This window comes from Jaculus jaculus, chromosome 9 (genome assembly GCF_020740685.1).
Source record: "Jaculus jaculus isolate mJacJac1 chromosome 9, mJacJac1.mat.Y.cur, whole genome shotgun sequence".
Taxonomy (NCBI): Eukaryota; Metazoa; Chordata; class Mammalia; order Rodentia; family Dipodidae; genus Jaculus; species Jaculus jaculus.
In genome coordinates, this window is record NC_059110.1 from 86,322,556 (window position 1) to 86,339,760 (window position 17,205).

Genomic DNA, 17,205 nt, shown 5'->3' on the forward strand with positions numbered 1-17,205 from the left:
GAGCTTTTTTGTTTTTTTGAGGTAGGATCTCACTCTAGCTCAGGCTGACCTGGAATTCATTGTGTAGTCTCAGGGTGGTCTCAAACTCTCAATAATCCTCCTACTTCTGCCTACCTAGTGTTGGGATTAAAAGTGTGTGCCACCACGCCTGGCTTCCCAGGAGCTTTTTAATTCCCATATTCACTGAATCATCAGCTAGAGTTCTGCTGGTTCTTTTTATTTTATTTTATTTCTTTATTTGGGGGGGAGGGGAAGAGGTAGATAGAGAAAAAGAGAGAATAAGCACGCCAGGGCCTCTAGCTACTGCAAAAGAACTCCAGATATATGTGCCCCCTTGTACATTTGACTTCTGTGGGTCCTGGGGAATTGAACCAGGGTCCTTAAGCTTAGCAGGCAAACATCTTAACCACTAAGCAATTTCCTCAGCCCGAGTTCTGTTTGATTCTTAACAAAGCTGTGGAAACAGCAGAAACTTCAAGGTGATTTTAAAACAATTTTTTTTAATGTTTTTTTTTTAATTTATTTATTTATTTGAGAGCAACAGACACAGAGAGAAAGACAGATAGAGGGGGAGAGAGAGAATGGGCGCGCCAGGGCTTCCAGCCTCTGCAAACGAACTCCAGACGCGTGCGCCCCCTTGTGCATCTGGCTAACGTGGGACCTGGGGAACTGAGCCTCGAACCGGGGTCCTTAGGCTTCACAGGCAAGCGCTTAACCGCTAAGCCATCTCTCCAGCCCCTTAAAACAATTTTTTAAATTTATTTTTATTTGAGACAGAGAGAAAGGGAGGGAGGGTGGAAGACAATGAGCACACCAGGGCTTCTAGCCACTGCAAGCAAACTCTAGACACATGTACCACCTTGTGCATCTGGCTTATGTGGGACCTGGAAAATCAGACCCGGGTCCTTAGGCTTTGCAGGCAAATGGCTTAGCGGTTATGGAGCTTGCCTGCAAAGCCAAAGGACCCAGGTTTGGTTTCCCTAGGACCCATATAAGCCAGATGCACAAGGTGGCGTATGTGTCTGGAGTTGGTTTGCAGCAGCAAAAGGCAACAATTCTCATTCCCTCCCTTCCTCCCACCCTCTCAAATAATTAATTAATTAAACAGATCTTTTTAAGGGCTGGATATGGTGGCCCACACCTTTAATCCCAGTACTTTGGAGGTAGAAGTAGTAAATTCTAGATCGCCGTGAGTTCAAGTCCACCCTAAGACTACAGAGTGAATTCCAGATCAACCTGAGCTAGAGTTGAAAAAACAACAACAACAAAAAACTTACCAATTATTGAAAAAGATAAAGTTATCAATTATTAGTCACTGTGGGAATTATGCTCCATTAACCTTACTGTGTCTTTTTTTTCCCTCAAGGTAGGGGTCTTACTTTAGTCCAGGCTGATCTGGAATTCACTATGTAGTGTCAGGGTGGCCTTGCACTCAAAGTAATCCCCCTACCTCTGCCTCCCAAGTGCTGGGATTAAAGGTGTGCACCATGATGCCTGGCTTTTTTTTCTCTCTCTCACTTTTTTCTTTTTCTTCTAAATGTGTCTTGAATAGGTTGGCTGTATTTTAAAAGCATCACCTTAAATCCAGGGAGAATCCTGTCACTGGGTTTGGCCTCCCCCCCCCCCTCCCGCCCCCAGGCTGACCTAAAATTAGTCTCAGCCTGGCCTCAAATTATTTATTTGAGAGCGATGGGGGGGGGGGAGAATGGGTGCACCAGGGCCTCCAGCCACTGCAAATGGGTTCCTGACACGTGCACCCCCTTGTGCATCTGGCTAATGTGGGTCCTGGGGAATCGAACTGGGGTCCTTAGGCTTCATAGGCAAGTGCTTAACCACTAGGCCATCTCTCCAGCCCTCAACTTTAAAAAAAAAAAAAATTACTTGCAAGCAGAGAGATACAGAGAGTGAGTGTGAGTGAGTGGGCCTGCTAGAGCATCTAGCCATTGCAAATGAATTCCAGATGCATGTGTCACCTTGCACATGTGGGTTATGTGGTTCCTGGGGAATTGAACCTGGGTCCTTAGGCTTTGCAGGCAAGTGCCTTAATTGCTAAGCCATCTCTCCAGACATTTGTTTGTTTATTTGCAAGCAGAGAGAGAGAGGGGGAAAAAAAGAATGTGCATGTACCAGGGCCCATTCTCTTTGTTTTCTCTATATCTCTGTGATTACAAATAAATAAAATATAAAAAAAGAAAAAAGAAAAAAGTAAGCTGAGTATGATGGCATACGTCTTTAATCCCAGCACTTGACATGCAGAGGTAAGACATCAAATAAATAAATAAAAATAAACAATAAATGAAAATTAATATCTGTATTATAAAAATGGTAAGATCTGAGGACTCTTTAAATAATGCAGAAAGCATACAAGGCCTAGGCATGAGCTATTCCAACTTAGAGCAGACACTTTTGTTTTTGTTTTTTGAGATAGGGTCTCACTCTGTAGTCCCAGGCTGGCCTGAACTCACAGTAATCCTCTTACCTCTGCATGTCACCACACCCAGCTTTGAAACCCCTTTTAAAAATGCTTTTATTGGGCTGGAGAGATGTCTTAGCAGTTAAGGTGCTTGCCTGTAAGAGCCTAAGTAGCCATGTTCTATTCTGCAGATCCCATGTAAGCCAGATGCACAAAGGTGAGGCAAGTGAAAGGTCATACATGCCACTAGGTGGCACAAGTATCTGCAATTAGATTGCAGTGGCTGAGGCCCTGGCATGCCAGTTCTCCCATCTATTACAAAGCCAGGGCTGGAAAGATGGCTTAGTGGTTAAGGTGCTTGCCTGTGAAGCCTTGAGACTCAGGTTTGATTTCCCAGTACCCATGTAAGCCAGGTATACACAGTGGCATATGCATCTGCAGTTTGCTATGGCTGGAGACCCTGGTGTACCCATTTTCTCTCTGCCTTTTTCTCTCCCCAAAAAAATAAAAATAAAGAATTTTAAAAAGTTAAAAAAAAAAATAGCCAAACCAGGCCAGTGATAGATGAGGCCCTGTGGCACTGTGTCCAGCTGGTATGAAAGGCAACAGAGGCAAATACCTGGTGAACTGCTAGTACTAAGCTTTCCCAACCTCCCTTTCTCTCGTGCGCTAACACTTCCCCAGGTGTTCTTTGCTGGGAGGATGCCACAAACCAGCTCTCTACATAGAAGGCCATAAAACGTGGAGGCACAGTCAGCTTTGGAAAGGACTGTATGCCTGTGGAAGTGATGCAACTAGCTAAGTTTCTCAATGGGGCATTTGTAGTGGCCTGGCACTTTGTTGGTTTCCTTATAATGCTGTCACCAAGGCTTCACATAAAAAGCTAGCAGTCCTTGTGCTTTTTATGTACTTTGTGGCATTAGCTGTATTTGAATGAGGGACTAGAATGAAGGAGAGTAAAGAACTGAGACTCAGGCACCCTGTGCACTTTCTGCTTTCATTGCTCAATGTCCTTCCAGGTGGCCATTTTCTTTGCCTTTAAAAGATAGACCATGCTTGAAGTTAACAGCCAATGCCCAGGCCAGTATCCAGAGGAAGCTTAAAATTTTTTTTTTTGGTATTTGTTATTTTGGGGTTTTTCTTGGGGGGGGTGGGGGTCACTCTAGCTTAGTCTGACATGGAATCCACTATGCAGTCTGAGGGTGGCCTCAAACTCATGGTGATCCTCCTACTTCTGCCTCCCAAGTTCTGTAATTAAAGGCATGCACTGCCAGACCTGGCTAATGTTTTAGCTAACATTTAAATTTTATTAGATTTTATTCCCTTGATGGATGTATTGTTAAATTTGGGTATTTTGAGGGGCTGGAGAGATGGCTCAGTAATTGAGTGCTGAGATTAAAGGTGTGTGCCACCATGCCTGGTTTATTTTTACTTTATTTTGCATTTCTTAAACTTTTTTATCAACAGTTTCCATAATTATGCACAACAAACCATGATAATTCCCTCCCCTCCCCCACTTTCCCCTTCACAAATCCTCTATCATATCCCCTCCCTCTCTCAATTAGTCTCTTTTATTTTGCTGTCATCATAATTTCCTTATATTATGAGGGTCTTGTGAAGGTAGTACCAGGCCTTTGTGAAGTCATGAATATTTTGTATATAGACGATTGCATTGTAAGGAGCCCTACTCTTCCTTTGGCTTTTGAATTCTTTACAACACCTCTTCCACCATGAACCCTGAGCTTTGGAAGGTGAAATGGAGAGGGCCTCCATTCCAATTAGTGAGCGGTTGTTTTCCCCTATAACAGACATGCCACTATTGTACCCATTGGCTCATTTGGTCTGGTGAGGCCAAACTTAAAGCTTGCAGTGTCTTTTGGGGGGTTTTTTTGAGGTAGGGTCTCACTCTAGCCCAGGCTGACCCTGTAATTCACTATGTAGTTTCAGGCTGGCCTTGAACTCATGTCTATCCTCCTACTTCTGCCTCCTGAGTGCTAGGATTAAAGGCGTGCACCACCATTCCAGGCTGCAGTGTCCACTCTTTATCACTACTGATGACTTATCTCGCTAATCAGGCTGCATGCAGCGAAGCATTTTCCAGCTTGATTTCTCAGTGACCTTGCCTCCTAAACATGTGGAGTCTTCAGTAACAGGGTCTTATCATCTATTTATTCCTAATGGAAAACCAAGAGCCTTGGCAATGGCCTATAATGTTTTGGGGCCCTCCTTGGCCAACAACTCACTGGAAGGTATCTCATCCCTGGCACTGAAATTTTTCTGGTAACAAACTATGGCTTCTGGGTGCACCATTGTCCAAAAAGGTAGGTTTTCATACAGGTTATTTTTTTTGTTGGTGGTGGTTGGTTTCTTTTTTTTTTTTTCCAGGTAGGTTCTCACTCTAGCTCAGATTGACCTGGAGTTCACTTGTAGTATCAGGGTGGCTTCAAACTCATGGTGATCCACCTACCTCTGCCTCCCAAATTCTAAGATTAAAGGTGTACACCACCATAACAGCTTCTTTTTCTTTTTCTTTTTTCTTTCTTTTTATTTATTTATTTATTTATTTATTTGTTTTTGTTTTTGTTTTTGTTTTTCGAGGTAGAGTCTCACTCTAGCCCAGGCTGACCTGGAATTTACTATGTGGTCTCAGGGTGTCCTTGAACTCAAAGCTATCCTTTTACTTCTGTCTCCCAAGTGCTAGGATTAAAGGCCTACGCCACCATGCCCCACTTTTTATTTATTTATTTTTATTGACAACTTCCATAATTATAGACAATAAACCATGGTAATTCCCTCTCCTCCACTTTCCCTTTGCAACTCCATTATCCATCATATCCTCCTCCCTCTCAGTCAGTCTTATTTTTTTTTAGTTTTTATTTTTTCTTTAAATTTATTTATTTGAGAGCGACAGAGAAAGAATGGGCGCATCAGGGTCTCTAGCCACTGCAAACAAACTCCAGATGTGTGCACCCCCTTGTGCATCTGGCTAACGTGGGTCCTGGGGAATTGGGCCTCAAACCAGGATCCGTAGGCTTCACAGGCAAGCGCTTAACCGCCAAGCCATCTCTCTAGCCCTTTTCTAAAATTTTTTATTTTTTGGTTTTTCGAGGTAGGGTCTCACTCTAGCCCAAGCAGACTTGGAATTCACTATGTCATCTCAGGGTGGCCTCGAACTCACAGTGTTCCTCCTAACTCTGCTTCCTGAGTTCCAGGATTAAAGGTGTGTGTCACCATGCCTGGTTAATGTCTCTCTCTTATTATTTTTTTTTTAATTTATTTATTTATTTGAGAGCGACAGACACAGAGAGAAAGACAGATAGAGGGAGAGAGAGAGAATGGGCGCGCCAGGGCTTCCAGCCTCTGCAAACGAACTCCAGACGCGTGCGCCCCCTTGTGCATCTGGCTAACGTGGGACCTGGGGAACCAAGCCTCGAACCGGGGTCCTTAGGCTTCACAGGCAAGCGCTTAACCCCTAAGCCATCTCTCCAGCCCTCTCTCTTATTTTGATGTCATCATATTTTCCTACTATTGTGATGGTCATGTGTAAGTAGTGTCAGGCACTGTGGGTTCATGGATATCCAGGCCATTTTGGTTTTGTTTTGTTTTGTTTTTTGGTTTTTTTTTGAGGTAGGGTCTCACTGTAGCCCAGGCTGACCTGGAATTCACTAAGGAGTCTCAGGGTGGCCTCAAACTTGTGGCGATCCTCCTACCTCTGCCTCCTGAGTGCTGAGATTAAAGGAGTGTACCACCACGCCCAGCTTTCTAGGCCATTTTTGTGTCTGGAAGAACACATTGTAAGGAGTCCTACCCTTCAGTTGGCTCTTACATTCTTTCTGCCACCTTTTCTGCAATGGACCCTGAGGTGTGATATTTCAGTGCTGAGCACTCCTCTGTCACTTCTTCTCAGTACCATGGTGCCTCTTGAGTCATCCCAAGGTCACTACCATCTGAAAAGAGAAACTTCTCTAACCAAAAGTTGAGAGTAGCATTAATATATGGGTGTCAACATTAGGAGAACTGCTTACTGGGAAATTTGGTGAGTATAATGTATACATTTAGCCAGACAGCAGCAGACATTACACACCTTGGGCTCATGGCTTTACCCATCATAGGTTTTTAGTATCAGGCATGTATTTCCTCCCATGGAGCCGGCCTCCACTCCAATTAGTAAGCCATTGGTTTTCCCCATGACAGATATGTCACTATTATACCTGTTGGCTCATTTGGCTTGCTGGCCAAATTCAAGGCATGCAGTGTCCACTCTTGCTTATCTGCACTGTGATTTCTCTCTCTGCCATTGAACTACATGTAGCATGCCTTTTCCACCTTCCTGTCAGCTGGTCTACACAGAGGAGGTTTTCAGCTCAACTCCAACAGGATTTCTCAGTGACCTTGCAGCCCATGTGGATTCAGCAATAAGGTCTTACCATCTATACCTAGTGGGAAACCAAGAGCCATGGCATTTTTTTAAAGTGTTGTGTGCCACCATGCCTGGCTTAAATTTTTTTTTGAGGTAGGGTCTCACTCTAGCCCAGGCTGACCTGGAATTCACCATGTAGTCTCAGGGTGGCCTTGAACTCACAGTGGTCCACCTAACTCTGCCTCCCAAGTGCTGGGATTAAAGGGATGTGCTGCCATGCCCACCTATTTTTAATGTGAGTGAGAATTGGTGCACCAAGACCTCCAGCTCCAGTTGAACTCTGAATGCGTCCCTTGTGCACATATGCGACCTTGCATGTTTGCATCACTTTGTGCATCTTGCTTACGTGGACCTTGAGAATGGAACGTGAGTCCTTAGGCTTCGCAGGCAAGTACCTTAACTAAGCCATCTCTCCGGCCCTAAAGTTTTTATTATTTACTTGCAAGCCATGAGAAATCGAGACAGACAGAATGGGTGCGCCAGGACTTTCAGCCACTGTGAACAAATTCCAGACACCACTTTGTACCTCTAGCTTTACATGGGTACTAGAGAATCAAACCCAGGTTGTTATGCTTTGCAGGTAAGTGCCTTAACTGGTCACCCATCCTCCAGCCCTTATTTTTAGTATTTTCTAATTTGTATTTTTTAAATATTTTTATTTAGTTAGTTGAGTGAGATGGGGAGAGAATGGGCACACCAGAGCCTCCAGCCATTGCATTCAAACTCCAGATGCTTGCACCCTCTTGTGTATCTGGCTTACATGGGTCCTGGGGAATTGAACCTGGGTCCTTCAGCTTCACAAGAAGCACCTTAACCGCTAAGCCATCTCTCCTGCCCCTTATTTTTTCTTTTTTTTTTTTAAATGTTTGTTTATTTTTGGTTTTTCAAAGTAAAGTTTCACTCTAGTTCAGGCTGACCTGGAATTCACTATGTAGTCTCACAGTGGCCTCAAATTCATGGTGATCCACTTACCTCTGCCTCCCAAGGGCTGGGATTAAAGGCATGCACCGCAACGCCTGGCTAAGTATTTGTATTTTTTTTTTAATTTTTTATTTATTTATTTGAGAGCGACAGACACAGAGAGAAAGACAGATAGAGGGAGAGAGAGAGAATGGGCGCTAGGGCTTCCAGCCTCTGCAAACGAACCCCAGATGCGTGCGCCCCTTTGTGCATCTGGCTAACGTGGGACCTGGGGAACCGAGCCTCGAACCGGGGTCCTTAGGCTTCACAGGCAAGCGCTTAACTGCTAAGCCATCTCTCCAGCCCAGTATTTGTATTTTTATCCATTTGGTTTTTTGTTGTTTATTTTTGTCCTGAGATACACTCACTGCTTTTGATTAAGTGAGATTTTCGCATCTCAGTCTGCCATTAACTCCAGTTTTATGTCAGTGTCACTTAGATAGGTGGACTGTTGCAAGCAACATATCAATAATCTAACATATTGAGAAAAAAAAAAAAAAACAGCCTGGCGTGGTGGCGTGTGCCTTTAATCCCAGCACTCGGGAGGCAGAAGTAGGATCGTCGAGAGTTTGAGGCCACCCTGAGACTCAATAATGAACTCCAGGTCAGCCAGCCTGAGCTAGAGTGAGTCCCTACCTCAAAAAAAAAAAAAAAAAAGATTTAGAGCTCAACACCATTTTTATCTGCATGTTATCACACACACACACACACACAAAAATCTCTAAAATAAAAGGCAGTCTTCTGCTTCAATCTCCTGGGCCTCTCCCCTCTTGTTCTCATTTTCCCCTCCCCCTTCCTTCCAATTCCATACTGAAAACCTGCCTGCAATGGATGGATAATTAATGTAATGCTGTGAAGCAACAGATCTCACTGGTGGCGGCTAAATCTGAAGTAAATGTTAATGTTGTGCAGGTTCACGTATATTGATAGGCCAGGAAGATGAGAGAAATTTAGACACAGATTATCCACACTGGTGTAGAACTTGAACTAGAGAGCCAAGAAACATGACAAGTATCAACATTTTTCACTTGCATTGGTGAGCTGTGGCCTCATTAGTGAATGATGACTCCATCATTTGTGAGTGGGGACCATCTGGCTGTGTCCTTTGACTCTTTGTCTGTCGGTGCAGGCATTACAGTGATCTGGTTTGGGGGCTAGGGGTGGCATGGTTTTCTTTGTATAACTTCAGAAGTTGACCTATCTGGACACCATCATCAGTAGTAGAGATGGGCCGTTTAGACTTGCTTATGGAAGTCTAAACTATGGTGGAGTCATGTAGCAAAGGTTGGCTTTAGCAAGTTTTTTTTTTTATATATTTTTATCTATTTGCAAGCAGAGAGAGAGAAGAGAGACAGACAGAGAGAATGGGCATGCTAGGATTAAAGGCATACACCGCCACGCCCAGCACAGCATGGCTTTTAAACAAATGATCTGGAAAGCAACTTAACCAGAGCAGAGGAGATACTCTACAAGAGATCCATCCTTACATGGCACTTTTCTCAGCCTGTAGAGAGAGTGCCTGTCTTATACAACTGCCAACCAGATACCCCTAAAGCCAGAAATGATGTAGAGGGCCTTTCCCTGTTGACTAAAGAGTTCCCATTTTTCTGTGGCAAGCCAACAGAAAAGGTATGGAAGTCAACTTTTGCAAGACCTAACCTTCCTAGGACATGTATTCCTAGTAATTTCAGGAGGAAATTAAAGATGAACACTATTGTGTTCTAGATGGATCAACTGTTCTTACTCCCAGAACTTATATAAGGTTATCAGAATACAGAAATAAGCCTAATTCTGAAACAATGACTTCCTCCAGAACTCATGAGTTCCTAACCTCTGCTGTTTCCTCTCAAATTAATCAATAAAATATTTTTAAACGTTTAATAAATTACTGTTTATTTGTTAGAGACAGAGGGAGAAAGAGTATGGGTGTGCTAGGGCTTCCTGCCACTGTAAACAAACTCCAGATATGTGCACCACTTTGTGCATCTGGCTTTATGTGTGTACTGGGGAATTGAACTTAGGCCATCGGGTTTTGCAAGCCAGCACCTTTAACCACTGAGCCATCTCTCCAGCCTGAATTTTTTTGTTGGTTTGTTTTTTCAAGGTAGGGTTTTACTCTAGTCTAGGCTGACCTGGAATTCACTATGTAATCTCAGGGTGGATTCAAACCCATGAGGATCCACCTACCTCTGCCTCCTGAGTGCTAGGATTAAGGGCATGTACCAACACACTCAATTTCAATTTTGTTTTCCTAGGGTAGGGCCTCACTCTAGCTCAGGCTGACCTGGAATTCACTATATAGGCTTCAGGGTGGCCTGGAACTCACAGTGATCCTGATACCTCTGCTGGAATTAAAGGCGTGTACCACCAAGCAAGGCTCAGCCCCCAAAATTTAATTTAATTAATTTATTTGCAAGCAGAGAGAATGAGAATGGGCACACCATGGCCTGTAGCTGCTGTACTTTTTATCTCACTGTAGATGTGCTGGGATTATAGAAGTTCACACGAGGTCTGGAGATTTATACTCACTTACACTTGCATAGCAAGCACTTTATTTACTGAGCTAACTCCCCAGCTCTGTGGGGTGTATATATATAATTTGTGTGTTAGTGTTGAGTGGTGTATAGCCAGACATAGTGGCACACACCTTTAATCCCAGCATTCAAGAGGCTAAGAGGATCACGATGAGTTTGAAGCCAGCCTGAAGTTACAGAATGAGTTCCAGGTCAGCCTGAAAGAGTGTCCTACTCATGGTTATCCCGTATGCTTGCCTGTGGTGGAGGTGCTTACCTATGGTGGCCAGAATGGAATGTCAGGTGTCCTGCTCCATCACTCTGCCAGTTCTAGTTTTCAGCTGGGCTCTAAGGATGCTCAGGTCTCTGGTCCCCTGGGAGACTGGGGTTATAGGCACATGTAGCCACACCCAGGTGTTTATGTGGGATCTGGAGATTTGAACTCAGGCCCTTAAGCTTGCCCCAGGAAGCACACTTAACCACTGAGCTATCTCTCCAGCCCCCTAAGGTTATATTTTTTCCTTTTTTTTCTCTAATTTTTATTAACAACTAAAATACCCTATGGTAATGCCCTCCCTCCCCCCCACTTTCCCCTTTGAAACTCCATTCTCCATCATATTCCCTCTTCTCAATCAGTCTCATTTTGATGTCATGATCTTTTCCTCCTATTATGATGGTCTTATTTTGGCAGTGTCAGGCACTGTGGGGTCATGGCTATCCAAGTCATTTTGTGTCTGAGTGGGGGAGCATGTTGTATGGAGTCCTACCCTTCCTTTGGCTCTTACATTCTTTCCGCCACCTCTTCCGCATTAGACCCTGAGCCTTGGAAGGTGTGATAGAGATATTTCAGTGCTGAGCACTCCAGTTACTTCTTTCTAGCACCGTGATGCCTTCTGAGTCATCCCAAGGACACTGCCATCTGAAAAGAGAAGATTCTCTACCAAAAGTGAGAGTAGCATTAATATAAGGGTATGAACATTAAGAGAAGTGCTTACTGGACAGTTTGATAAGCATAGTATATACGTTTAGCCAGACAACAGCAGAAATTACACCCCCAGAACTCATGACTACCCCTGTTTTAAGTTTTCAGTATCAGGGATGTATTCCCTCCCATGGAGTGGATCTCCAGTCCAATTAGAGGGCAGTTGGTTTCTACCATGACGGACACCACTATTGCACGTGTTGGCTCATTTGGCCTGACTGGCCAAATAGAAGGCTTGCAGTGTCCACTGTTGAGTATCTTCGTTGGTGATTTCTCTCTCTCCCATGGAACTGCATGCAGAATGGCTTCTTATAGCTTTCTGTCAGCTGGTCTACATGGAGTAAGTTTTCAGCTCAGTTCCAGCCAGATTTCTCAGTGGCCTTGCAGCCCAAGTATGTGGTGTCTTCAGCAATAGGGGCTTACCATCTATTCCTGGAGAGAAACCAAGAGCTGAGGCTATGTTTTTGATTGGGTAGATAATCACTTTTTTGCTTTGTATTCATCATCCAATGTAGTACTTAGTGCATTAGTTAATAAGCAGTGGAATTCAGTAAGTGTTGATGGCTTCCAGTGCCCTGTGTTCACATGGGGAAGAGCGGTGTAATGAGCAGAATCTTGACATCATAACTTAAATACTGACTTGTGCATTATTGTTTTGGAATTGTGTACTAAGTAATGTAACCACAATTCCTAGAAAGTACTATTATTTTACTTTTTGTTGTTTGTTTGTTTGTTTGTTTGTTTTTCAAGGTGGGTCTCACTGTAACCCAGGCTGACCTGGAGCTCACTATGTAGTCTCAGGCTGGTCTCAGACTCACAGTGATCTTGCCTCCCATGGTACTGGGATTAAACCATCAGACCTGTCCAAAGTACTATTTTTATTTTGTGGTACTGAGAGTCAGGGCATCTTTCAGATGGGCAGCTGAGGTGGGGAGTTTCTCAGTCAGTAGGTTAGGGTACAGAATCTCCTTTTTCTATGGAATCCTTTTCCTGTACAGCATTTTTTAAAATATATATTTATTTGGCAGAAAAAGAGGGAGAAAGAGAATAAATATGAATGGGCGTGCCAGGGCCTCCAGCCACTGCAAACATGCACCCCCTTGTGTATCTGGCTAACGTGGGCCCTGGGGAGTTGAACCTGGGTCCTTTGGCTTTGCAGGCAAAAGCCTTAACTGCTAAGCCATCTCTCTAGCCCCTGTGCAGCATTTCTGATATTGACCTCTTTGGAAGTGGTTCCTGAGCTCATCCCAAAGCTGCTTCCTTTCTCTTCCCTCCCCTCACTTCCCTTCCCGTCCCCTCCCCTTCCTTCCCCCCTCTCCCCTTCCTTTGCCTTCTCCTTCCCTTTTCTTTTCTCCTCCCCCCTCTATTTTTTGAGGTAGGCTCTCACTCTATCCCAAGTTGGCCTGGAACTCAGGGCACTATTCTTACCTCTGCCTCCTGAGTGCTGGAATTAAAAGTATACATCACCATGCTGGGCTGTATTTTTTTCTCACTTTCACTTCCCCACCCCTCTTTCTGTCTCTAATAAATAAATAAAAATCTTAAAGAATTGAAAGAAGCATGAAGGGTGGCCAAGAGATCATTCATTCTTAGTGAAAGAGCTAAGCCTACACTACCTTGCCTTGCCCTTATCTGCTTTCCACGTTTGATGTGGGATATCTTGGTACAACGCCAGTAAGCACATGAAAAGAATGATGAAAAACAGTATCAGAAGTGGCAGCCTTCAGGGTTAATTTTAATATGACAGCTGCTGAAGCATAGCAGAATCTATAGGCCTTTACAGATGGCATGTGTTTATTTCATTAGTTTAGACATGGCCTGTTGCAGAAATATACTGGAGAGAACTTGGGAAGACTTTACAGATTATATTCACCTGTGGTCTTCAGGGCTTAGAGACCAGTCCCAACAGGCCATCCTATCCACCATTTTCTGCTTCCTGGTAAACATCGTTGTGACATTCCACTAAGGAAACAGAGAGGAAGGGAAGCAACAAGCTGTGAAGGATTTGGTGAGTATATGACATAGATAGAGCTCAAGGCTCCAGGGAGCTGTGTTAGGAAAGTATGCCAAGTCAAGTGCTTTTCAGATAGAAACAGTAGAGCAGCCATAGAATTAAGCCTTAGGGCATAAAGGGCAATCCTTTCTGGGGTGGTTTTTTTTTTTGTTGCTTGTTTGTTTGTTTGGTTTTTTTTTTTGGCTTTCCGAAGGAAGGTCTCACTCTAGCTCAGGCTGACATGGAATTCACTATGTAGTCTCAGGATGGCCTTGAACTCACAACAATCCTACCTCTGCCTCCTGAGTGCTGGGATTAAAGGCATATGCCACTGCACCTGGTTTAAGACTATTTAAAAAAAATTTTTTTTTATTATTTATATTCACAAGAGAGGAGAGAATGGGTACACCAGGGCCTCCTGCCCCTGCAGACAAACTCCAGATACATGCACCACTTTGTGTATCTAGCCTTATGTGAGTACTGTTGAACCCAGGCCATCAGGCTTTGCAAGCAAGTGACCTTAACCACTGAACCAACTCTCTAAACCAATTTTCATATTCTTTGAAGAAAAATTTTCTTCCTTAGGAGTTGAAAAGAAGTAAAGGTGAGAATTTCTTAAGCATAAATGTAGCCTTACTCTGTACAGTATTGGTTTTCAGACTTAAATGCTCAGCAGAATCACCTTAGAAACACCTGCTTATTAAATACAAATTGCTAAGCTCTGGTCCTAAGTCTTTTATTCAATAAATCTAGTGTAGCTTCAGAAACGGCACTGCTAGTAAGTGCCATGATAATGATGAAGAACTGGGAACCATACTTTTGAGAACAAAATATCTGTTGTATGTGTAATATAAATGTGGCCCTGTGGGGACTTGATAAAGTCTCATGTACCTCCTAATATAACCTTAATAGGAAGAAAGTAATGGCCTGGAGGGTCTATAAACCTAACCTTGCCACAGCTCTTTGTGTGTGGGGGTGGGGGGGATCGTGTTGTTTGTTCTGTTTTGTTTTTTGAGGCAGATTCTCATTCTATCCCAGGCTGACCTGAAACTGACTCTAGCTCCTATCTGGCTTTAAACTCATGCCAATTATCTGACCTCAGCCTCCTAAATGCCAGTATTATAAGAATATGTCACCATGCCTCACCACGGCTCTTTTTTTTTCTTTTAGGTAGGGTCTCACTGTAGCTGAGGCTGACATGGAACTCACTTTGGAGTCCCAGGCTGGCCTCTAACTTGTGGTGATCCTCCTACCTTTGCCTTCTAAGTGCTGGGATTAAAGGCATGCACCACCAGGCCCAGCTTATACCTCTAGTTTTAATTCAGTGTTTACTTACTGAGTGACTCTGCATACATAACTTCTAAGCTTTAAAGATACAGAGGAAAAAATATAATTATTATCTTAGTCTTTCTAATAAAAAAAAAAAGATGGGCTGCAGAGATGGCTTAGTGGTTAAGCACTTGCCTGTGAAGCCTAAGGACCCCAGTTCGAGGCTCAATTCCCCAGGACTCATGTTAGCCAGATGCACAAGGGGGCGCACATGTCTGGAGTTCGTTTGCAATGGCTGGAGGCCCTGGCGCGCTCATTCACTCTCTCTCTCTCTCTCTCTCTCTCTTTTTCTCTCTGTGTATCTGTCACTCTCAAATAAGTAAATAAATAAACCAAAAAATTTAAAAAAAGGTCACACAAGACAACATGTAACTGTCTTAAGGGGACATAACCAGCAGGAGAGATAAGATCTATGTACCTGGAAAGAACTTATAAAGGAGTTATGTCTGACTGTTTATAAAAACATTACAAACTATTCCAAAACTCAGTGACTTGAAACAGAAACTAGTTATCTTTTAAAATTCTGAGGATTAACTAGGATCAGCTGGGCAGTTTTTGTTGCACATTTTGCTGCATGGGACCATAGTTCTTGGACCGATCTGGTGTGCTTAAGATGACTCTTAACAATACTTGGTGCTGCCTGTTGGAATTCAGGTGAAGCAGTTGATTGGAGCTTCTCAAGTCTCTTCTGCATGGCTGTTCAGCATGACAGTAGAGCCCTGAGATAGAATATTCCAAGCACATATAAAAATGGAAAAGAAAAAAGTGGGACCCAGCCGGGCATGGTGGTGCATGCCTTTAGTCCCAGCAATCGGGAGGCAGAGGTAGGAGGATCACCGTGAGTTCGAGGCCACCCTGAGACTCCATAGTGAATTCCAGGTCAGCCTGGGCTAGAGTGACACCCTAACTTGAAAAACAAAAAAATGGGGGGGGACCCACAGATTTCTTAAGGCTCAGGCTTGGAAGTTGCAACATGTCACACTTGCTGCATTCTGTTGGCAAAACAAGTCACAAGACAAGCTGAATTCAAGTGGCAGAAGTGGACTACCTGTGAATGGGAGACATACCAAAGAATTTGCAGCGATCTGTGCCTGCCCCATGCTGATTGGGGCAAGCCTTAAGGATGGATGAGTTTTGAGAGGCCTAGCTTTCGTAGAAGAATATTCCAAAGACAGAAATAAAAAGGATTAAGTTTAGTTAGAGGGAGGCCTAACAAGATGGAATGGAACAGTGTGACAAGGCTCTCTGAACATCAGATAGAAGAGCTTGGGCTAGACCATGTAAAAGACCTCTGGATGACTTATTAGCATGGTAAGAGCTTGGGACTAACTCTTCAGGCTCCAAACTAGTTCTTTTCCTGTAAGTCCAGGGTCAATAGCTCTGGATTTGGCTTTTCTTTCTTAGGCATTGCTAAGTAAGCACTTTGAAACATGAGAGAACTCTAGCAGTAGTACTCCAGGACTGGCCAAAATAGAAATTTAGGGACATGCAGCTTGCGATAATTCCAGCCAGACTATTTCCTGCTGCATCCAAGGGTTAGGTACTTAGTCTTGCCATTGTTTTTTCCCCACAGTAACCCTCCACTGAGTGAAGAGATGTTGCCTCCTGGGGAGTGGATGTGTCACCGGTGCACTGTTCGCCGAAAGGTAATGCTGCTTTCTGAAGGCTTTGCTCAGAATGCCAGATCTAGAGCACTGGTACTCTAGAGTGAGGTGACCTAGCCCTGAAGGAGTTTTCATCCCTTTTTGTCTCTTCCAGCCCTGGAATCAGCCTACTCTCCTTATGGTGACTGTTTGGAATCCAGTAGGGCCTAAAAATCCAAACATGGTCTGCTGAAGAGGGCAGAGAGGTGTGTTAATTTACCAAGCCATGTTTAGTCACCAGTGATAGGTGTAGTTTGATATTATTAATGTCCTAGTAAAGAAACACTCTGATCTGTAGCTCAGAAGAAAGAAGGCTGCTTCTTCAGTTCCTCAAAAAACTTTTTGTTCACCCTAGGCTATAAGCTTGGCCAGTTATATTAGGGGAAAGGATTTCCAACCTTTTGTGCCCTGGCTGCTTAATACCTCTTTAGTTCTCCTTCCCCTGCCTTTGCTAATTTGGTACTGGCTAAATTATGAACATGCCTTATTTCTACTTTGAAGTAGGTGTGTTTCCAGTAGATTATCCTTGATCCAACCTTCAAATTAAAGACTCTGGATTAGAAGTTGTCTATAAACTACCTACTGTTCTTTCCCCACACTAATTACATACCAATAAACTTTCTTTTATTGTGACATCATAGCTGTTTTCCTGGCCTCTGAACATGATGTCATAATGAGTGGTGACTTTCTTGATTGTAGAAACAGGATGAGGTGATTCAGATATTGTGGTTTATGTGCATAACTGTTTTCAGCCTTTAAAAAAAGCTAAGGGCCTAGGGAGAAGGCTCTGCAATTAAAGGCACTGGCTTGTAAAGCCTGCTGGCCCAGGTTCAATTTCCCAATACCTATGTCATGCAAAGCCAGATGTACAAAAGTGGCACACGCATTATTAACCAGAGGCCCTGGCACCCATTCCCCACCTCACTTGCAAATGAATAAATAAAAATATTTT

At 43.6% G+C, this 17,205-nt stretch overlaps 1 protein-coding gene across 2 annotated transcripts in view; it reads left to right on the plus strand.

Annotated features, from left to right (window-relative positions):
- The window catches only part of Phf12 (PHD finger protein 12), a 55,052-nt gene that overhangs the window by 13,865 nt on the left and 23,982 nt on the right, over nucleotides 1-17,205 (plus strand). For both annotated transcript variants that reach the window (XM_004664629.2, XM_045158439.1), the window contains one exon: nucleotides 16,184-16,256. In XM_004664629.2, coding sequence (XP_004664686.2) covers nucleotides 16,184-16,256 — 73 coding nt within the window. The remainder of the gene's footprint in view (nucleotides 1-16,183; nucleotides 16,257-17,205) is intronic.